This window comes from Branchiostoma belcheri, unplaced genomic scaffold, assembly GCF_001625305.1.
Source record: "Branchiostoma belcheri isolate BF01 breed outbred unplaced genomic scaffold, Haploidv18h27 scaffold59, whole genome shotgun sequence".
Classification (NCBI taxonomy): domain Eukaryota; kingdom Metazoa; phylum Chordata; class Leptocardii; order Amphioxiformes; family Branchiostomatidae; genus Branchiostoma; species Branchiostoma belcheri.
The window spans coordinates 596,411-618,890 of NW_017804231.1; the positions used below are offsets into that span (position 1 = coordinate 596,411).

Genomic DNA, 22,480 nt, shown 5'->3' on the forward strand with positions numbered 1-22,480 from the left:
AACTAGTTTTAAATATACATGGCATTGTCATACATTTTGAATTGTTATCATACACTTTAAAATGTTTCTTACATCATCAATGCAAACATTGAATATCTCAAATAAAGTTTGAGTTTCCACTGCTCTTATAAATCCATTGAGTTCGTACTACTATCCTATTGATGGCTGTGGTTGTTTGAAGCCACGTATATTTACTGTGGATAACGCTTGGCTTGTGCCCCCCTCCCCCTCTGCCCCCCTCCCCTACCTAACCTGCCTTCTCAGGTATCCAAATGAGCCACTAAAGTTACTCACTCAGTAAACACCCAGGGGCGAAGTGCACACGACGTGACAGGTACACAATGGCAGGGTCACGTGTGAGCAACGCTCAGACCTTTCAACCATGATACTGTTTACTGTTGCACACAAATCCTGAACAAAAAAACATTTTCATTGGCTTACCACAAAACCACATTACATGTGCATGTAGTATACAACAACACACCAGATCCATTCGGTGGTTGTTGTATACAGGGATAAGTACACAAACACAGAAACGTCAGTGTTGTTGACAGTATAAATCTTTAACCGGGTAGCGAAGCGTGAAGGTCACTGTCTGCACCCTAGGAGGCCACGTGCAGTAATTTAAAGATTGGGTCAGTGGAAAAGTTAAATCCAGAACCATGAAGCATTCACACATATTCAAGAGTCAATGGTAGGTCATATTGTGAACGTCTACAAATTACAGCTAACAATATAGTAGTAAACGTCAATCTATTAACGGTGATACTGTATGTGTACATGTCAGTGCAGTTAGGGATCTAGAATCCAGAAATGGTTTGTTAAAATATGATTATTGAAATCACTATCACTATATTCTCAGGTCATGGTTGACGTATTCATACGTCTGAAGGTGTGTGATTTAATTAACAACCTAGTGGCATTTGGCGGGAACCTTCCCACCAATGACCGCCCTCCTGGTAGGTATAAAATTCAATTCAAAATTTTCCTTTTAGTAAATCAATTGTCTGCTTCGTTGTTTGATTCCTTTTCGGATTAGAATACAGAATCCAGTAGTGCTAACGAGAGATATCTATGTATTTCCTTTATGAACGTATACAGTATAGCAATCATTACAAATAAGGAATAGTAATAGTTGTACAGTGCAAATCATAAAAACCAAGATTTTGAAACGCTCCTACAGGTGTTTTGTCACAATTGGCTTATGGCCAAAGATGATGGCGTTTCCATTGTGTGTAAATGAATTCACGTTGTGGTTCTTCTTTCACTTCTACGTTCAATGTGACGACTAGTGCGAGACGCAGATTTATTTTCCGTCACTATAGCTCGTTCTGAAATGCTGTGCATCTGATAGGAGGTTCTCAAACCTGTGTAAGGTAAGAGTGACACCATGACTGAAGAAGAATGGTAAAAGTTTTAGAAGGAAATGTGCAGTAATTTTAGTCACTACGACTGAGATTCTTCCAAAAGAGGAACTTGGAACTTGCCTTCAAGACTTAGTCAACTTCCTGGGTAGAAAAACTTTGTTTCACTTGACCAAATTTGTTAGAGTAACAAAATGAGCTTACAGCTCATCTGTGTGAATATTTCGCCAATTGTTGCCGTTTTGGTGGCCATTCAAGTTGCAGCTGTCAACTCCCAAACTATCAACGAGAATGGAGTGCTACAACCGAGACTCGGAAGAAAGATCTTGTCTGCTGGCCACAGCGTGGACTATGTGATCAAACCGTCTGATACCGACGCCGTGGTCAATGGAAGTGCGACTCTTTACTGCAAAATTAACTCCGTAATGACCAGCACGTCGGTGAAATGGTTCGGTCCCCCGAATTTCCACTTCCGGACCGAGGGTAGAAGTTCTGGACACCCGAGGTATTCCGTGACCGGTGGCGAGGGGGAGTACAACCTGTTAATAAGCCCTGTACGACCAGAAGATGGAGGGATGTTTCGCTGCTGGGTGAGAGAACTCAGAGGTGAACCGGCGGAGGCCATGTTGACAGTACTCAGTGAGTGACATTAGTATTTCAGTCTATACAATAGGAATGGATGGAATATTGCGTTTACTCATGTTTCTTCTTCCCCTTCTCCTCCGGTCCTTCTCCTGCCATTTTTAAATGGACTCAATTTCTTCAATTTTGGGGCCAAATTATCTGAAATTTGATAAAGGGATAGAATGAAGAAAATAAGATCTTTTTGACTTCGTGTCAAATTTGAAAGGAGAAATTTTAAACTTGGATGCATTAGCAAATCACTCGCTTTAGTCAGAAAATATTTTGGAATATTATACAAAGGGGTCAGGAGTTTGGAACAGTCCATTTAATGGGGAGGGAGATGGGCTGAAATATGTTGTATTTGCTCCCGGGCAAATGCCGGCCTTTCTAGTTTTCCCAAGTATTTCTTGTGCTAGGAGTAGATTTCACACACAAGAACGCAATTTTAGGATCGAGATTATGCATTTTGCTTGTGATGGTCTTAGTTAAAATCTAAAGCTTCCGCTTAGATTACGTATCTTAGTGGAGGTTTTCCTGACTAAAATTGTATATAGTCATTATCATCATTCCTAGTAATGTCATTATATCATTACGACCATTGTTTTGCAAGGACTTTGTCAGTGTTGTATAGTGTGTGCGTATAGGGAAATCGCTTCAGATAGTCACGGAGATATAAAACAGGTCCATACATAGTTAATATTGTGTAGGCGTGTATGGTCAGATTGTGTACATGCACAACATTACACTTTCGCTAAGAACGCTGGGATTGCTTACTGTGTAGACCAAAATGTCAATAGAAACCACAGACATGTTTTGCATCGTGCCGTAAGACGGGTTCAAGAAGGTCGAACCTCGAGCTCAGTCAGGTGACGACAGAAAAATTCAGTCAGCATTCAACTTCGCTGAGAACCATGGGATTGTTTATTACTGTCTAGAGCATGCACGACTTACAGTGGTGTCAATAGAAACCACGGACCTGTTTTGCTCTCTATGCTATAGCTAAGGCAACTTTACAAAGGTTGTGGCACGGTGGGATCAGGTGGGATCATGCATTGTGGCTTCCAAGTTAGTTTTGCGGGCGGGGAGTTGGTACCGTGCCAACGTGCAACCTGACGGTGACATTGACATTGAAACGGAAATAGACACAAAGTACGCAGAAACTATGCGTCATGTTGTGGCAGAGTTTTCGTTTTCACCAGTTTCTAGCCATAGTTTATAAGTTTATGACAGTCTGGGAGATATTTAACTGAGATATTTAACTCCAACTATAGTCGAGAAATGAACAAATAAAGGAGTAAACGATATACTTATTACCCTCCATGTAATGGGGGCATTGTTTTTGGTCCGTTTCATGTTTTGGTCTGATATCTGAAGATCGGTGAAAAGGAACTGTATGATATTTGGCAGATTGATGGATGGGGCCTTGGAGATTGTGTAGGTTGACTTTGAGCCCCTGGTGATTGACCTTGGTACTGCAGTTTAATTTTTTTATTCTATTGTTGGCGCGTTATGGACTGTTTGTGCGATATTAAGGTAGCATGTAGTTGTTATTATTATGGTTTAGTGGTTTAAATTTGGGTTTCCTAGCTGTTTGCGTTTGATATTTACAAAATGTTTAACGTTGGTCTTTTTGTGTTGAATGTTTGGAAAATCTGGTGGATGGTTTGGTATAATTTTTGGTATGTGGGTAGTTGTTGAGTCTCTTTGTGTTTTAGAGTGCATTAGCAGGTTGTCGTATATTTGTATTGCTTAATTTAAAAGGATTTCTACATTATCACCCCTATTTTATAGTAGTGTGGTTTGTGTTTGACCACAGTGTATCTATTTTTACCTCCTGTTTGACAGGCTATATATTTCTTTGGTCTGGTCGTTTTTGGGTCATTGACCTGCCGGCCTTGCTAATGGGGTGGTTTGTTTGTACACAACACCAACCTCGTTCATGGAGGGAAGATGTCTATTGCTTGTTATGGCTGTGTGCGGTACAATTTGTATATGCTGATATCGTATGGTTTATCGTGGCCTGAACATGTGTATGTCTGTATCAAGGAGCTCATACATAAGCTCCTTGGTCGGTATACATTGGCATAGTCTTAAAGTCCACCCAATTATATCATTTCCAGCCCAGACAGGAGCCCCTGTTATCACTGGTTATAGTAACCCTGTCAGAGAAGGAACCACACTGACGCTATCCTGTACCAGCCATGGTGGAGACCCCCCGTCAACATTGTCATGGTCCTTGGGTGCAGCTCCATTGGAAGGAACTACAGATGACAACGAGATACGGGCGACCATTAGGATTACACGAGAGCATCATGGCCAAGCTGTAGCTTGCACAGCATCTCAGCCAGGGTATACTCACCTGCTGCGTCCACTGACTACGCAGATAACTTTGGAAGTGCTATGTGAGTAAGCCTACATTGAATTACGTCGTCATTATTGACAAGAATAATTGACAGACTAGCCTAGGCTTCTATCGGGCTTTGGAAAGTGGATGGAAAGGATAGAAATTGGTCAAATAGGCAGATGATAGGGAAACGGCAAACTGTTCTGTTAGCGTGGACGAACTCCCCTGGCATATCATCTGTCTTTTTGACCAATTTCTGCTATTTCCAGCCGCTTCCCGAAGCCTAGTAGAGGCTATTAACAGACACCACGTCGTTTGCTTGAGTATATTTATAGTTATATGGTCAGGCGGTCTAATAGAAACTATTGCATTAAACTACTCAGAACAACGGGATGGTACATTTCCTTTACAATCATTTTAGATATCATTGATGCATTTAATTGTGATCCTTTCTTTGCCCAATATGTAGATGCTCCGTTGGTGAGCATCACTGTGTCGTCCCCTGAAATGCCGACAGATGGCGCAACTGTACAGGTGATTGAAGGGGAACCCGTGACCATCAGCTGTAACGTAGAAAGCAATCCACCGTCGACTATCACATGGGAAGTTCCGAGAAGCGTACCATTGCCGCTTGAACCTGAATTCCACATCAGCGCCATCAGAAGAAACCAACGTGGGACCTTCTCCTGTACTGCTGCTAACTCCATCGCAACTACAACTAAAATGGTGATAGTGGACGTTTTTTGTAAGTTGTGACTATTGCAATCGGTTGAACTGTTATTAATCGTATTCCTTTCGCTATCATTCCATTCATACTACAAGTTCTCTGGTCTTCAGGACAGCTGAAGACCAGAGCTCCACTGGATACGTCACATATTGGTAGTGTAAGCACTAGGTAAAAGGTCTTTGGAAGTCAATGTCGGCCCCGTCTTTTTTTCCAAGGAATGCCGCGGCCCTCACGCATATGCACCCTTGTCCAATCTGCAAACATGCATTATCGTGCTTATATAATTACATGTGTTTTTGTGAAGAATATACCAAATATAGAATATTTAAATCAATTGATGAATACGTGTTTCCTTTTTCATTACAGATCCACCTAGAATCCTGACCAATGTTAAACACAAACAAGTGACAGTTGGAGCTAAGCTGACACTTACCTGCGCTGCCGAAGGGAATCCAGTTCCGAAGGTTACTTGGTTAAACAGTAGTAACACTAACAGTGCTATTCTGGCCAACCCACTGGTTATACCTGCCGTGAGCTACTCCATGACCGGTAAATACGTCTGTATCGCCAATTCTTCTCGATTTGGTCGGGACGAAAAGGAAGTCTTCATCGAAGTTACAGGTAGGTGGAAAATACATTCAACGGCAAACGCAAATTCCCAAGTGTTTTCAGCGTGCCACTGGGTTCTCCTCTGTAGCAACAATATCTTTCGATGGATTGCAAAATTCATGGAGCTCCTTCCCAAAATCATGCTTCGCTCTCGAATACAATCCTTAAACTTTTAAAACAAATATTTACCGCGATCTTTTTCTGCATCTAGATCTGCTATGTGTGGTACCCAATGCAAGATGTGGGTAACAAAGGTTGACTATATCTTAGTTTATTGTCTATTGGCATACTTCAACTTCATTCTTCAACAGACAATAATCCCATTTTAAAGTCCCCACTCACTTTGATTCCATGTAGGTAAACCAGTGATCATGCCCAGTAGTGACGTAGTGTATGCAGAAGTTGGATCTGCAGTAGAACTGAGGTGTGAAGTAGGAGCAGTTCCTCCCGTCAACGAGTCGTTCTGGTCATGGACGGAATCGGATGGAAACAGAACCGCTCTATGGAGCAACGGCACAAAACACAGGTTCAATTTTCTGTGACCATTCTTCTGTTCAACGATGTTGTTGGTTAAGTATAGGTTATAGATTCTTAGTGGTCAGACAGCTCCTAAACTTCGGCCAACTTTGGTCGGCTGCTGGTGGCCGGGGGAAGGCTCTGAATGTGTGACATGCGGGGGCTTCAGAGATTGTTCCTTCAAGTCTATATAATGACACGATTGCGTTAGAATCCTACTATTGAATGTAGAATTTGGTGTTGAATCTTAAGACCGTATGTCTTTGTACTGAACTAGGTTTTCAGCGTATCAGTTGCTCTCAGCAAGAGGAGTCACCATGGTACTTGCCATAGACAACGTCATGCCTGACGACTTCACACATTACACATGTACAGCCATCAACCGATTCGGACAGGATAGTAGGGTACTGATGCTGAAACCGTCGATGGGTAAGTTTTAGAGATGGACTTGAGTTGATTGAATACTAATTTATAATGAATGCTATACTTTAACTCTACTTTTGTCTATGCGTAGTAATACATAGACGAAAGAAAACTGACTCTGCGTAGTATTACATTAAATGTTTGTGTTGTATATCAACTAATGTTACATATTGTATGCGTTGGTATGTTAGACATCCAGGTAATGAGATACACGAGAAATTGTTGCTCAAGCAACTGGATAGATGTGGAAAACTGTCAGACGTTTCAAATAGCATCTGCACTGCTTATCATGAGTGACTTATCGTCGACGGAATGTAGTGGGTGCTACTTAAAACTTCTGACAGTTTTTGAAATCCATACAGTTGCTTGAGTAAACATTGTTTTTACATGATATGTTTCTTGTTGTTATATGATGTATATTAAGACAATGTTATCATATTGCTCCCCTAACAGGAACTACGTATCCCAGCCTCTCACTACCCCTACTAGTTGGTTTAGGCTGTAGTGCCTGTGTAGTCTGCCTTGTCCTGCTATACTTCACCAAGAGGTGTTGTCATTTGGTAAGGATGTAACGTACTCCTAACATTGCGTGTGCATCTTTCCTATATAACACACTCGTACATTGTTCTAGAATCTATATTGCTAAGAGCATAGTCTATATCCATGTGCTCCGTATTCTCCTCAATAGGTCAGGAAGACAGAGGAAAATGACCAGTTCGAGATAGAAGATACCATACTGCAACCACTGAATGGAACTTCTAATGGGCATGCTGTAAGATTCCAAAGTATGGATGTGACCGATTCGACCATCCACCTGCAAACCCCAGTCGACAACGCGAGATCGGAGGTATGGTAGACACACAAGGCAATTTGTCTTAGATTCCGGTGACCCTCTTTGTATTTTGATGCGTGCTTTAGGTGAAATCCATGTTGTACAAATGTGCAATTGCTATGAAGGCATGTTGTAGTTTCCTGTCGTATTTACACAGTCGCAAGATACAAGAGATGGGCAAAACAGTTCGGACATTCAAAGACACCGGCATAGAGAGGAGGAGGTCCTGGTGGGTCTAGACATTCATGGACAGTCTGAGGTACATTTTACAGCAGTCAAGTTCATCCTCTTCTTTTCATTGCGAGTTCTTGGAAGTTCAGTAGAAAACTGAATTCCAAAATGCACTGTTCAACAATCGATACATTACATACTATCAGTTTCACTTATCAGTTATGTCTACACAATATTCTAAAAAGCAAATGTCCTAACGGCGCTGGCGTCTCCTTTTATGTTATATTGAACTTATAATGTAGTGTAATTGTTAATGAGTGTGTACTTGCTTTAACGATGTTTATGTTAGATTTCAGATTATTTTTAATTTTTGAAGTGGATAATGAATTAGATCAGATTGGAGGAAGTGCTTGCCTACCATTTTGTTCAGAACAACAAAATTCAGACTAATGTCTGCGAATTGTGTTGATAAAAATTGAATTGAATTTAAAAAAAAAACATAGCACGCCAATAATGATAAAGGATTAATCAGAAAGATGTATGCCCTTGTGTTGCAGTACCAGCTGCCACATGAAAACGACCACATCACATACATGTACCACAGTAGAGACAGCAGCGGTGCCCATGTCGTGGAACCAGAGGGAAGGGATATGGAGTTCAACCCAGACCAAATAACATTCCTGGAAGAACTAGGGGAGGGCCAGTTCGGGAAAGTCCACAAGGCAAAAGCGCACTTCGTCCATGATCAAGCAAGGTCGTCGACGATGATCGTTGCTGTCAAAACTGTGAAAGGTATGCATCAAGTACAAAGTCAGAGGTGAAAGTTGCAACAGAACAAGAATCATGAAAATTATTCATCCTGTTTCATAGTGTTCAACAACAATGCGAGTATCAAATTGGCATGGCGATGCATTTAACCCCCGAAGGTTGGCTGGCAAAAAGATGAAAGCCCGATTTAAAGGCCTACAAACTCGTCAAGAAATAAGACGAGTCCTAAAAGTCTGCTTGAAGAGTAAGTGTGTTACCTCTACTGTCAGTATATCTCAATGTTTCATGTCATTTTCCAGCCCACGCCTCATCTGAAGTTCGGGACGACGTGTTGAAGGAACTGAGGATGATGATGCGACTGCTGGACCCACACCCAAATGTCGTCACACTGCTAGGGTACTGTACAAAATCAGGTAATTCTCATTCAATATAACTGCATATTCTACATTGTTGTTGATTGTGTCAGGTTTGTTGACTACGTAGATGAAAGCTCCTCTCTTTTGGAATCGATGTAGATTTTCTAACGGTGTTGCTTAGAAGATTGGCTGTAGAAACATTGGCTGTATAAGGACTTTGAAACAGAGGTTTGAACGGTGTGACGATGTAACTGGAGGAGAACCTAGTCTAGCGGCACGCTGAAAAGTTCTCAATGGTGCCCGGGTAATATTGGGTGGGTCTATGATGTTTGATTGCTTGATAAATGATGCCAAATAACGCATACATACGTTACAATATATTGTTCCAGATCCGGTCATGCTGGTAGTTGAATACGTGCCCAACGGAGATCTCTTGTCGTTCTTGAGGAATGACCGAGCCGCACGGAACGTGACGTACGCAAACCTGCACACGGAGAGCAGGACCCTGCAGAACACTGACCTCATCTCATTCGCCTGGCAGGTGTCCAAGGGAATGTGTTATCTAGCGTCCAAACAGGTAGATGCTTGCTTGAAATTAACTTTCTTTATTGCAGCCCGATGGCTAATTGTAAACTGACACAAGGACAATGAGTACAGAATGCGTTGAAGAATGGTATAACTTCTACTAATCTAACTTCTGTCTGTACTTAAAACTTACAACGTATATACATGTATATATATGTGTGTGTGTGTGTGTGTGTGTGTGTGTGTGTGTGTGTGTGTGTGTGTGTGTGTGTGTGTGTGTGTGTGTGTGTGCGTGCATGTGTGTGTGTGTGTGTGCGTGTGACAGAGAGAGGATGCTGCTTGCACATTGTAATTGTAGCGAGTAAAATAACTACTCTTTTACATACCGCATAAAACCTTCTCCAGTGCATCCACAGAGATCTTGCAGCCAGAAACGTTCTAGTAGGGAAGAACAAGACGTGTAAAGTATCGGACTTCGGTCTGGCAAGGGATGGACCAGAATACAAGAAAGTTAAAGATGTAAGTTGACTTGCTTACCGTGTATAGAGCTAGAGCCGTAGTGCAAAAAATAAACTGCCTTTGGGTAGAATCGCCATCAATAAATACATGGTGCATTTGCAGTACCATAGGAGACTGTTAGTTGGTTGGACTGTCATGCAGGGGAGAGGACTTCAACCCACACATCCAACCCACACAACAATCATATTGTTTTCATTATTTTAAACAAAATGCAAAAACCAGTCAAGCTACGACAAATATTGGTAGGAACACTGGCTTCTGGAGAAAGGTTGACATTTTAATTTGACATTTGAATATTAGAAAAAATGTACCTGATCTTAAATAACTGGGCATATTATGTGAGTCACAGAATGTGTAGTAGCAAGATGACAATAATGCTGACCATATGTCCTTTGACAGTCACCCCTCCCCCTACGCTGGATGGCTCCAGAGACTCTGTCCATAGAAAGGCTCTACACGACCAAAAGCGATGTGTGGTCTTTTGGTGTGCTGCTTTACGAAATTGTTACATTAGGTATGTATCAAGTTTTATTTATTCAAAACCATTCAAGATTCTAACTTGTCTTTGACTGGTCTTCCACAACACATGGTCCAAACACATAAGGCCATTGACTTGTACCAGACGTCTGTCACCATGGTAACTGGTGCCGTGGATGTGTTTGAGAAAGAATAAACAGAGCAGTAGTTTGTTAGTCAAGACCATGTGTAGTTCATCTTTTTGCCCCCCATAGGTTCCACACCGTATCCTACCATGTCAGCACAGCAGGCTGCTTTGGAGGTTCAAATGGGGATGATATTACAGAAGCCAACGCACTGCACAGGCGATCTGTAAGTCTGTAGAAATTCTTAATATACAACAATCATTCCTATTGTCATTTTTGTTCATTTGCTTATGACAGCTCAAACGTTCTCATTTGTTAACATACGGCGTACAGTAGAAAATCAAACACAAAATTAGATGTTCTTTGCGAAACGGTTTAGACAGCATTTCTTCATTATCTGCCGTAATTCGTTGTCTCACAGATATTTCATCATGGAGAACTGTTGGCATTTCTTACCTGACGAGAGACCTCCCTTTTCTGAGCTCTCGGCTGCTTTATCAAGGCTAGTAGTGGATGAGAAGGTTGGTGAATGTCATTACATATTTGTTGAATTAAGTCCGAAATATGCAATGAGTACCTTGATGACTGGAGAATGGAGACACATTTGTTTGATAACTACACACGAGTAGGTAAAATATTGTTTCCTCTAATGATTACCCCCAGGTAATTATCTGGTTGAATTGTGTATATATATTGATAATGATAGATAAGGTTGTAGATTATACTGTAGTAACGTATTAGATAAATGGCTAATGACGTTGTCTTTATCATTATTTCCCCAGGATCACATCATGCTGAATCAGTACGACGAGCATCAATACGCCAACCTGGAGCGGTCAGCTGAAGAGGTCTGCTAGTAACATCAAATGTTATCTACAAACATTGCTACATTACATTATCAGTAAACATTGAACCCTGTATGTATCCATGACTATTGCAATAAAGACGAAAAGCCATTCTATTTTGTTGCATGTTGTTGCTTTTTTGCTAAGTCCCTGCCATTTGTTAAGAGTTGAGTTTACTTAAACTGGAGGATTCGGTGCCCAGGGCGACGCAATAAGGAAGTACTCCCCACTGTGGCTTCTCCAGCAGCTTGAATAGTGAATTGACCCCCATAACCACATAAACTAATAAACATCCTAGACGGTCCAGCCACCGAAAACAATGGCAGGGACAGATTAGCATAATAACTGTCACTCTTTTTGAACAAATTCAAATGTTTTTTCTATACTGGTTTTCAAACTAACAATATCAAACCATGCAGAATGATCGGGATAGCTGTAACTGAGTCACATAAATCAAGAAAATACTATCTGCAACTTTCAGTTTCTGGAAAACCAACTTTGTGGTCAAATTTCAATTTTTCAAACTGTCTTGTCAACATTTCATCAAAGCCTCTAATTATAGATATCTAAAATGGCAACCTCACAACTGAATTAGCTTGGATAGTAAGTGAGTCTAGAAATATGGGTTGCAATTGTGGTGTCAATTTGGTAGTATGAGAAAGCAGCACTAGTATACATGTAGACTGGATCTCTGTTAGAACTGTTCAAGTAACTGCCGGCCAATCTATAACACCACCAAACCTTGGCAAAACAGTACAGTGGTGTAATTCTATATTCTGGGTAAGGTGAGGCTATCTTCTTTCTGTAAAACAGACTGTACATGTACATAAATTCCTTATCTGTTGTCAATATGTTACAAACACAAAGTGTCTTTAAGAGCCCTGTGCCCATGTTACCACCACGGTAGTCAGGGACAGAATGGGGCCTGGTAGTTTACGTTAGCCGAATTTATTGGGTTCTTATATAGTGCAAGCCTGCTCTTTAAGAACTTGTTTCTTGTGTAACTCGATATTCCCTTATACCATGACATTTTTGCACATGAACGCTGTATTGAGCACAGTATAATTTGCACCGTGGCCTTTATTACAGACCGTATTCTGTGGAGAGCAAAGGCTATGATATCTGTACGCATTTATTGTATGATAATTGGTATTTCTAGATATCGTTGCGTATCGCTGAAACGTTATGTAAATCATAAGCAACTCAAGTTTAGTAAGTAATATTACGCATGTCCGAACTCATCTCCAGTCACGTTTTAATCAGGTTCATGAACAGTTTACTGTAATGTTTTAAACCAACACACGCTACCATCCGACTGTACAATAATCAATGCCCACCGATTGTTACAATAATTAGCGGAATTGCATACTACTTAACAGCCTGTGACTATTCTCGAGCTCATACAATATATCAGTCAAGACGATTAAAATCATTTCCGGATGCAATGTTCGATGTTTCTTTGGTTATGACTGCAGTGCCACTAGTGTTTCCTGTGGGTGCTTTACACCACCTATACTGGGGTTTTACCCAGCAACTACCCCCAAATCAGAAGTATAACCCACAGAAGGAAGCTTATATGGAAGAAATAGAAAGCATCGACTTACAAGAAGAGGAGCTCCTGTACATATACGTATGTATGATACGTCCTCCCGTTTGCTTGTGAGCGTGGCGAAAAGAGCATCAGTTTTTCGTTCGACATCATAAGGAATACAGAAATGACAGACACATGTATTTGGTACCAAAACTGCATATTTATTCAAAAGCTTAACAAGCAAATGCACATACACGATACACGATACACTATCCTATAAGTATAACTAAGGCGATTTGTTTTAGTTATGTTACCGATTGTCCTGCTCAATAAGTGATGCTAGTTCTACTCTATCTTCATGTAGATATATCTATTAAACCTAACAGTACATGACACAACATTATTATAAAGCAGGATCAATGCACGTTACATTCTAGATTAAGGCTTCCTTACAAATACAACACCATGCATATTTTTGGTTACAGGTAACTTGAAGTAAGCAAACAAATATTCTCACTCTACAGGTCTGCACTAATTATAAGCCGCAGTCATGATACATAACTCTAACATCATGGCTTCTTGTCAATAAGTCTATTAATAACTATAATACGGGCTAAGCAATAACTAACCGGGCGATGAACGTTATATTAGTCCCCTAAGCTTCTTAAAAGTAACAACAGCACACTATAATTTTGCGTCTAAAATCTTAGATAAAGACAGCATATTCCGCTTACATAATATTCCTTTAAGTTAGAAGATGACAAAGTTGATATCAAGATACAAGTGCTATTATTACCAGCAATTTGCATACATCTTATGAGAACGATTATTCCACAATGTTTGACAACCACCCTCACTGCACTTTGGCTATTTCCAATTTTCTGCACTTTGGTCTCCTTTTGCTAATTGACAATCTGACGGTTGTCAATTACAAATATGTCGGTCAATATGTTGAAAATAGTCTCCATAGAAGTGCGTTGTTTTTACATCTTACAGTTTATCATATTGGCCGTCATGTTTGTTACATTGTGGTGGCAGTAATGGTACCTTTAAAAGCTCCTTCCACAGGCATTTTTTTAGCTGACGTTTTTTATGTGTTAAATTTGTGTTTATGTGTCGTTTGGTGTCCATAATTAGAATGTTCCTTCATACATTTGGCTCTTTGAAAAATCTACAATTTGTCAGAAATGTTCTTTTGTTATAATGTATTGTACAGATATCGTTATGTTCAAATAGTATGGAATTTGTCCAATATATGGCGTTGCTGTTCTGTGCTATATGTTGTGGACTTGTCGTGAATTAAGTCTTAATCCGACCAAAAAAATCTGTTTCGTTGATGCATTGATTATCCCAAATTTTGTAAATTGGTTCATGTCAGCTTTACTTATATGAATTGAAACCTTGTTATATATGTGTGTATGATAACGTTTTAGAGCTAAATAAATGAAGAACGATAAGAAATAAAGAAAAAAGAAAAAGAAAGAAAGAAAGAAAGAAAGAGTAATAATTGTACAAGAGTTTGTAAAAACCAGGAGATTTAGAGAGGAAGAGAGGGAGGGATGGAAACATTGAGAGACGGATGGAAAGGGAGATGGAGAGGAGAAAAAATTGCAAGAAAGAGGAAGGAAGGAAGGAAGGAAGGAAGGGTAGAGTAAGAGAGAGAAGGAAGAAGGCGGTTTGCTCTTCTTATTGACACTGCTCACGTTCTAGGGGCCGGTCTTGCCCTTTCCCCAGATCTCGAAGGAATAGTTGTCAAGACCTGAGATGAAAAAAAAACATATCCAATTAGAGCAAAGAACTGAATCCTCCGAGGAAATGATCATTTTACATTTTGCCGCAGTTACTATGGGTATATCATACCAGTAAATTTTTGGATTTAAAATCTGTATGCTGACGACCACACGTAGACACTAATCCACCATTAAAAACTAAGTGCACGGGATGGCACATCATTGCCAGCATTTTTGCTGACTTGCAGACTTTGCTGACTTTTTTTTGCGTATCTTATTTCCAGGATGTCTAACCTTCACCGACGTATTCTTTGGAATTGTATCTACAAACAAATCCTGCAGGTACAGTGTCTGGATTATATATTACTTACCAACGCGATCCTCGGCGTTTTTATTGATGCCACGACCACGTCTCTTCCTCACCACAAAGACAGCAACGACCAGCAGGAGGAGGACGCCCGCAATCCCTGCAACAGTCCCAACAGCGATGCCGACAGTGGGGGTGGTGGAGGCTGTGGAACGACACATAGACATGATAAAGTAAAGGGGATTCACTCCGCAAGCTAACCGACATCTTGCACACGCAGTCGTCCCTCAGTAAGAGAGAGTTGGTTAGAAGGCTTGGTCTTTATTTCATAAATTCTACCTTGTTTTTGTCCCCCCTCAACTTCGAATGGTCCCTGCGTGACCTGGGCTGAATGGTCCCTGTCGCTGGCACGTCGCACTCGGGACTCGGCCATGTCAGACACAGCACGCCTGCGCCGACTAGCGGAACACCCCTCACTGCAGCGCGAGTTCGGATCGTCCTTGAAGCAGACTACCATGGTGCAGTGGATGTACACCTGACATGGAGGAAGAATATTACATCTGCATTAATATAGCTGGACCGCTGCGATAGATAGAAGGCCATGGAGTAAGATATCAACAGCTGCTGATGACAATAGCACCTGATACCCCCAGCACCTGATGCCCGCAGCACCTGATGCTGCTCGCAGTTGCATTTAGCACCTGATGTCGCAGATCATTGATTGATTGCAGATCTAAACCTTATGACAATGGATAGATCACCTCACCACAAAATACATTGTAAAGAATAGTTTTTAGGACAAAACTTTACATCAACAAAGCTGACAATATGTAACACTGCCCACCACCAGGCCAGAGTTTATACATTATGTCTCTCTGTTACCAGGTTGGGTGGTTGAATGTTGGGGAAGGTGAACGATTGAATGCTGTAGTACAAAGCCATGTCGTTAGACTGTACAGTGTCTAGCTCAAGCGTTGGGTCGACGTCGCACCTAGAAATGAACACGAGAAAAGTGACCATGATGCCACAGATGATGATATACAGTACTGGCCTGGTTTTTGAGTGGTTTAACGTGGGTTAAACCACTGACCATCTCTAACGTCTACCAAGGATAACCTCCTTGCCTCTACGAAATTGGCACCACTGTTACAAGGAAATCAGTAGTTTCGTGTCCAGTTTATTGCAGTAGCTAGTTGGGGCGCGAGTTCTCGTTGGGACTGCAGAATTAAGCTCTTCCCCGGCCGCCCGACTCAGCTAGTTTCCCCGGTAGGGTTTGTACGACGTACTACTTGTACGACGTACAATTCACCACGATCAACTCCTTGCGAGCAAAACTCCTACGAGCGAAACACTCCTACCGGGCGGACTGTTGAGCTGGACGGTGGAAACTATTAGAGCCCCGACGACAGCTCTCCCCAACAACGATAGACGGGCTATGAAATTTGACCCCTGACCAACTTAAACACCACTGACTGATTATTATTGTAATACTATCTTCATCACGGCGTGTATTCCCTTTGTTGCTTAATTGATTGATGTGTATTGTTATGTTAAATTATTATTATTTTGTGTTATATTTACTTTCTTGTATTATCTTTCCATAAGCTGGGAAATCAGCCTCCAACGGCTGAATTAAAGGGACTACCCATGTGTTTGAAAGATTAATAAAAACAAAGGTGAACACAACATCGACATACCCGTCTTCAATGATGCTGACGCTTGGGGTGTCGTCAGGGTCGGTACTCGGTGTGGCGAGGCAGTCGAGTGCGAACAGCTCCAGGTTGTCCAGAGGTGAGTCTACGCTCAATCCGAAGTTAAAGTTGTCAGACGAGGATACCTAAACACAGGGAGAGAAAGAAAAATATGGAAGAGAGCGATGTATGTGGTTATTACAGCATACACGTATAATCATGGCAATCGTAACCGAAGCTAGAATGATAACATTCGCAAAGGAAATGCATAGTATTAACTCACATAATGTAACCCAACACCACACAGAGTCTGCTGCAGCACCAGTTACCATATTGACAGCCGTCTGGTGCAGGTCAAATAACGATTCTGCTTTGTTTATATCGGTCTTTGTTTGTATCTGTTATGTCTGATTTTATTGTATTTTTGTACTGGACCCTATTGAAAATCAATTTGTCAAAATTGAACTAGGCCATCCAGGTGTCTGAAGATCAAATAAATAAATAAACAAGAAGCCATAGGCGACAATTCTCCGTGAAGTATTATATATTGCAACAAAAAGAAGTAGCCATTGGCGACAATTCTCTGTGAAGTGTGATAAATCGAACAAAGAAAAATTGTTTAAACGCGCGTCGGCTCAGTCATCTTAAGACGCAACAACCAATCAGAGATGCGAGATGCCTACACGTGACGCGGGAAGGGCGCGCGATGCCCGAAATATTTTTGCGTCAATATTCAGCGCCGTGATTCAAGAGATTAATACCCGGAAACAATTTTTTTCTTGTTTTGAACGCATTAACATGCATTTACGCTAATCTAGTATGATTCAGGGTTACTTTTTTTTAACCTGCCATGGCCAGATTATCTAAAGATGTGTGTATTGTGTGTACAATCTATAGAAAGAGAAATGTACATCAGGTCCGATCATCCGATTTTCACGTTTCGGTTTTTTGGACTCGGTTCATGAACGTATTTTGGTTTGGCTCCTGGAATGTGCAAAAAAATGACTCCCGGGACTGTCTACAGGGAACACTCGCACATTCGCGGTGTATCAGGACAGCGCGACTGGTCGTCATTAGCGCAGTAACAGTTGCATAAACGGACGAAACCATTTCAAAGAAATGGGGATGTTTCGAAAATAAGCATTTACTCCAATATCAAAACAGCTACGGTAAAAATAAAAAGACGTGCATCATCCCGGACATAATGCAACACCACATGCGAAATTACACAGAAATGCGACGTACGGAAGAATGCGTTTTGGCTGCGAACATCTTCCAAAAAACTTGGCATCTCTTAACCATGGGCAAAAACATCTGGAACCACTTATAAAAACCACCCCGTATCTGCATGAACTTTTTTGAACCCCACTGCTATTCCAAACAACGCGTTTTTCTGGACCATTCCAATTCGCCTCGTAATTGTAGGGGTGCGTCTGCGATATTACATTGACCGCGAAAGCAGCAACGGCAAAAATACACATTCGTGCATCAACACGGGCATGCCCGCAGACGGCGTATAAAATTGCGTGCCGATTACACAAAGAGAACCCAGTGTTTTGACTGCGAACATGAAAAATCAGCCGATTACAACACTCCGTCCGGAGGTCCTGACCTCCTTCACGGAGTAATAAGTGTAATCACTGTTCAGCTGATCTTTAAACAACACAGATGCATTTAGATGAAGCACCCAGCCTAGCCTGAACACAACGACCGTTCGGAGCATGCATGGTCAAGGTGCACATGTTAAAGAAGTAGTTTATACTTAAGCCTTAGCGTAGTTTGATAGGCAAGTTAAGCCTCAGTGAGACCGAAGGAAGTACCTTACCTTCAAAGGGTAGTCGTCTGGTTTGTAGGTCTCCGTAAAATCTGGTGACGTAAAGGTGTCCATCCCGAAGGTGAACCGGTTGTTCCCGTCCACGACTTGCACGCTGTACAGATAGACAATTACCATCGCTGATGAGAAATTTATGCCATGCTATTTACACATTCGGTGTGAATGTAAACACGCGATTACCCGGCCAGAATCTAAATTGATATGAACGATTCTGTACTTGTAGAAGTAGAAAGGCACCCCGATGCGATTTCAGGGCGGCAAAACAAAAGCAAGTATTCTGTGATGCGGAAATCAGTCTGATATTGGCATTTTTAATGCAATTTTTTCATCATTTTGTACTTGAAGAGTTTTAACTAGGCCGGAAACAAATTACAGGAGGAGTACCTTTATCTTTGGCACCGCCAATAAATAGCTCAAATCTGCCTACGTTACGAAACAAGAAACCATTTTCTATTAGAAACACTGTATTTTTGCTCACAGGTGTAATTATGATATGGGATAGCGTTGATTCAACTTAATTTATTCTATTTAATTTAAAACTGACAAGAAACTTGACTTTGCAGATCCAGTTTTACTGCGCTGATAAATAGTTTTTCGTACATTTAATAAGCTATGCATTAAGGAAGGTTATCAGGAGCTGAGTTTCCTTTGCTCATACTGTAATATGAATTATCATAACAGACAAAATCCTAGTTTAGGCACAGTCGCCAACTCTTACCGAGGAGAGGGAATGTTGTAGAGGATTTCCTCTCCCTGTGAGACGACGAACTGACTGGTGAACTCACACTGAAACGTCTCGGTGAAGGGCGTTCCCCTTACGGCGCCATTAGCACCCATTACCGGAGCACCGATTGCCGCATTGCTGAAGGTGAGTATGCCGGCTTCTGACGACTATGAAACCAAGAAGAGATCAAAACTACACGGTACTACACGGTTTATTCGAATTCTTACTCAAAGTCAGATACTGTGCTGCTCTGCTATTTGATGTAACCCAACACCACAGCGTGTTGCTACAGCACCAGTTACTATGGTGACAGACGTCTGGTCCAGGTCATTGGCCTTATTTGTTTGGAGAAGAAGAAGAAGAAACTGAGCAAAAATAGTTTTCCTTCTGCGAAGGTAAATATTTTAAAAAAAGGGAACACCTTTGTTATGAAAGGTTATTCTACTTAGTTTCCAGTTACATGTTCCACTGCCCTGGTAGTCAGACTACTCCCGCCCGCCGATCTAAGTTACCGCCGGCCAATGGGCTCAACTCCCCCGTAGCGGTAATTTAGATCGGCGGGCGTAGTGCTTTCGGCCACCGAGGGGTACCAGCTAACGGCCCGGTATACTAGTCTACCTCCCAGGGTCCATGTAACTAGGACTAGGTACCTCATCTATTTTTTCTGTAATGTTCTCTATTTTCTACATTGTATTCTCTATATTCCAATTGTCTACTACTACTTACATCTTCTATCGTCCCGCAGTCTTGCAGACCGGTCGTGAAAGTAACCGACTCGTTGGTAACTGTCGCACGGCAGCTGTCGTCCAACAGGTGCATGTTGTCCACATCTACACCTGTTAGTGTTTCTCTAGGAAAGGTTACGGTCATGTGGTCCTGATGGCACCCCACGTTCACGATAACAGGAGCTGAAAAATAATGATAATCTTGTCGAAGGTCCTGCCGAAAACTTACAATATGCACAATTGTTCGATCTTAAATCCATGTGAGAAACACGGCAACTGCAATTTCATATTTTAAGAGAAAGGAATCTGTTAATCTCCAAGTAGATCTTTGGTGGTTACAAAGACAGAATCAAATTGGACAGATAGTATCTATATGCCAGACAGTTACCATTTCGGGAGCGGACTGGTCAATTTGATTGTGTATCTGCAGACACCAAAAGATCTGCTTGAAGATTAGGAATCTGTTCATTAGCTTATTCCATGGAAAGCCTTTTTTGATCCATGTTTTACACCGACCAACCTGTTGTCCCTGTTCCACTGATCTCTCCTATTTGCTCGTCGTTCTCTCCAAACGCAGTCAGGGTGAAGTTGTACTCTGTATCTGCCCACAGTCCGGATACGGTGGCCGTGGTGTCTCCCGGTGCAGGCGGGGTTGACCAGTCCTGGTACGAAGACCCAGCCTGATTGTAGCGGAGTCGGTACCGTGCTACCCTGTTGACGTTAGCAGGTCCAGTCCAGGCCAGGCTGATGTGGTGTGGCCCCGTGTCGACGATCGTCAAATCAGACAAAGCTGGCAAGGTAGATGCATAGATGCATTTAAGACACTTAATACGTGCACGCTAGCAACGCATCTTCTCCATACACTAACAATACATGTGTTCTATTTCAGAGTAAAAGGGTGCTAAGAAAATAAAACTTTCAAATATAATTGTTTTAGCATGCAAAAATAATGTATGACCGCACGACAGGTAAGGTTGTTTTTCTTAAATTAAATACAAAAACAAATTTGTCCAATGATGACTTGGACTAATTAAGAAGGGGAAGCCTATACAAAGGTCTTATGCTTATTTTATCATTAAATCACCAAAATTGATCAGTCATTTGTCTATTTTGTGAATCCCCTTTGATCTAGAATGCATGTTTTTTGTTACTTGAGGCAGACTATAATCTCCAAGCAGATGAAGTTTCGTAGGCTGCAAAGAACAGTATCAAATTGGCCAGGCAGTATTAATTTGCCAGACAGTTACCATTTGACCAGGCATTTTATTTGGGTGGCAAAGTGGTAACTGTCTGTAAAATGGATACTGCCTGGCCAATGTTATACAGTAACTGTCTTTACGGCCATCGTAAGATCTGCTTGGTGATTAGCAGACTAGACATACGCAAAGAATACTACAATGGCCCCATACAGGAAACTAGTGTAACGTATATTTGTGACTGGTGTTACCGGCAAGACATGAAGATTCTCATGACCTTCGTGACCTGGTGAGAGATAATGACTTTAATTGCTGCCTTAGGCGCATCTTGGCTAGAATGGTCAGATACAAAAGCAAATGTCAGTCTGATTTGTAACGTAGTTTGTGGCTCTCGAGGCGTGAATATTCCCACGACGTCCATGGCCTGATCTGAGATCATAATTTTGCCCGTCTTTTACACAACATGTTGGCATTCAAAGATTAAAAACAAGAGCTTTTGAAAAAAAACCTGTCGTTTGCCGGTGTAGCATATATGAGACAGTTTTTGTTCGACAGAATTACATGCAACAAACATGTTTCTTCAATGATGAAATAAGCTTCAAAACTTTGCACAGGCTGTCCCTTCTTAATTCTTAAGTCACCATTGGACAAATTTGTTTTTGCATTTCATTGAATTTAACAAAATACCTGTCGTACTGTTGTAAATTATTTCACACTAAAGCCAATTAATTTAATTAGAGCCAATAACAAACATGAAAGGCAAGTCGATTCAGTACTAACCATCAATATCTATGACCATCTGTTCGCTACCCTCATCGGGATCAGTTGACAAATGGCAACCCTCACTGGGACAGGTAAAACGGTAGTACTCCCCAGTATACACATTGTATACTTCAACCTGGAGAGAAAAAACATTAATAACATCAAAATGAAAATTCTAGAATTTAGTTTCAAACATAACAGAGATGATTGTACTGAGAAATTAGTAGTTTATAAATTATTATTAATAGCTTACCCAGTCTAGGATGAGCCAGTCGTTTCCTCTAATTGTAAGTCGAAGCTGCTCGGGTTCACCAAAGTTGAAAGATTGAAAGTTCCGAGTGTACTCATTCCTTTGATGTTTTGCATGTGAGAATGTAAATTCAAATATTCGTTATATATAAAGGGACCAGTGTTGTGAAAGGCTATAGGTTTACATATATGTGTGATATCTGCATGCGAATGTAACAACTTATTCATCATATTCATCACCAAATGATGAACACATTCGTCAAGAAACTACAAGATGGAATTGAATAAGCATACATGTTTCAACGAATTCTAGATAAATGTTTTACTATCTAAGAATAAACCAGCTATGTACGGGCTACACATTAGCCTGGTATCCACTCTATCGTGGTTGGGGCTGGCTGTCTTCGGGGCTCTAACAGTTTTCCCTCGTCCAGCTTAACAGACCGCCCGGTAGGATATAATGGAATTAACAGTAGTGACAGAATTCGGCACGCCCGGAGTTGATT

The 22,480-nt window shown here is 41.2% G+C and overlaps 4 protein-coding genes across 4 annotated transcripts; 3 read left to right on the plus strand and 1 right to left on the minus strand.

Moving 5' to 3' along the window:
• The first annotated feature begins 1,213 nt into the window (after positions 1 to 1,213).
• LOC109481948 (cell adhesion molecule 3-like) lies at positions 1,214 to 4,838 on the plus strand. Its single transcript, XM_019784565.1, has 3 exons — positions 1,214 to 2,003; positions 4,109 to 4,337; positions 4,802 to 4,838. The coding sequence occupies exons 1-3, from the start codon at positions 1,559 to 1,561 to the stop codon at positions 4,836 to 4,838; spliced, it is 711 nt and encodes a 236-aa protein (XP_019640124.1). The 5' UTR covers positions 1,214 to 1,558.
• Positions 4,808 to 7,453, plus strand: LOC109482039 (kin of IRRE-like protein 1). Its single transcript, XM_019784692.1, has 5 exons — positions 4,808 to 5,077; positions 5,426 to 5,680; positions 6,026 to 6,194; positions 6,462 to 6,613; positions 7,296 to 7,453. The coding sequence occupies exons 1-5, from the start codon at positions 4,840 to 4,842 to the stop codon at positions 7,316 to 7,318; spliced, it is 837 nt and encodes a 278-aa protein (XP_019640251.1). The 5' UTR covers positions 4,808 to 4,839; the 3' UTR covers positions 7,319 to 7,453.
• A 718-nt stretch (positions 7,454 to 8,171) lies between these two features.
• On the plus strand, positions 8,172 to 11,397 carry LOC109482020 (tyrosine-protein kinase receptor Tie-1-like). Its single transcript, XM_019784658.1, has 8 exons — positions 8,172 to 8,402; positions 8,678 to 8,791; positions 9,124 to 9,311; positions 9,665 to 9,778; positions 10,178 to 10,292; positions 10,510 to 10,606; positions 10,802 to 10,901; positions 11,163 to 11,397. The coding sequence occupies exons 1-8, from the start codon at positions 8,204 to 8,206 to the stop codon at positions 11,235 to 11,237; spliced, it is 1,002 nt and encodes a 333-aa protein (XP_019640217.1). The 5' UTR covers positions 8,172 to 8,203; the 3' UTR covers positions 11,238 to 11,397.
• Positions 11,398 to 14,462: 3,065 nt separating this feature from the next.
• On the minus strand, positions 14,463 to 21,762 carry LOC109481949 (ZP domain-containing protein-like). Its single transcript, XM_019784566.1, has 10 exons — positions 21,744 to 21,762; positions 20,288 to 20,557; positions 19,769 to 19,950; positions 19,037 to 19,209; positions 18,310 to 18,412; positions 16,491 to 16,630; positions 15,676 to 15,784; positions 15,133 to 15,328; positions 14,858 to 14,998; positions 14,463 to 14,515 (listed from the first exon to the last, which is right to left on the minus strand). Exons 1-10 carry the CDS (start codon positions 21,760 to 21,762, stop codon positions 14,463 to 14,465), a joined length of 1,386 nt encoding a protein of 461 aa, XP_019640125.1.
• Between the last annotated feature and the right edge of the window lie 718 nt (positions 21,763 to 22,480).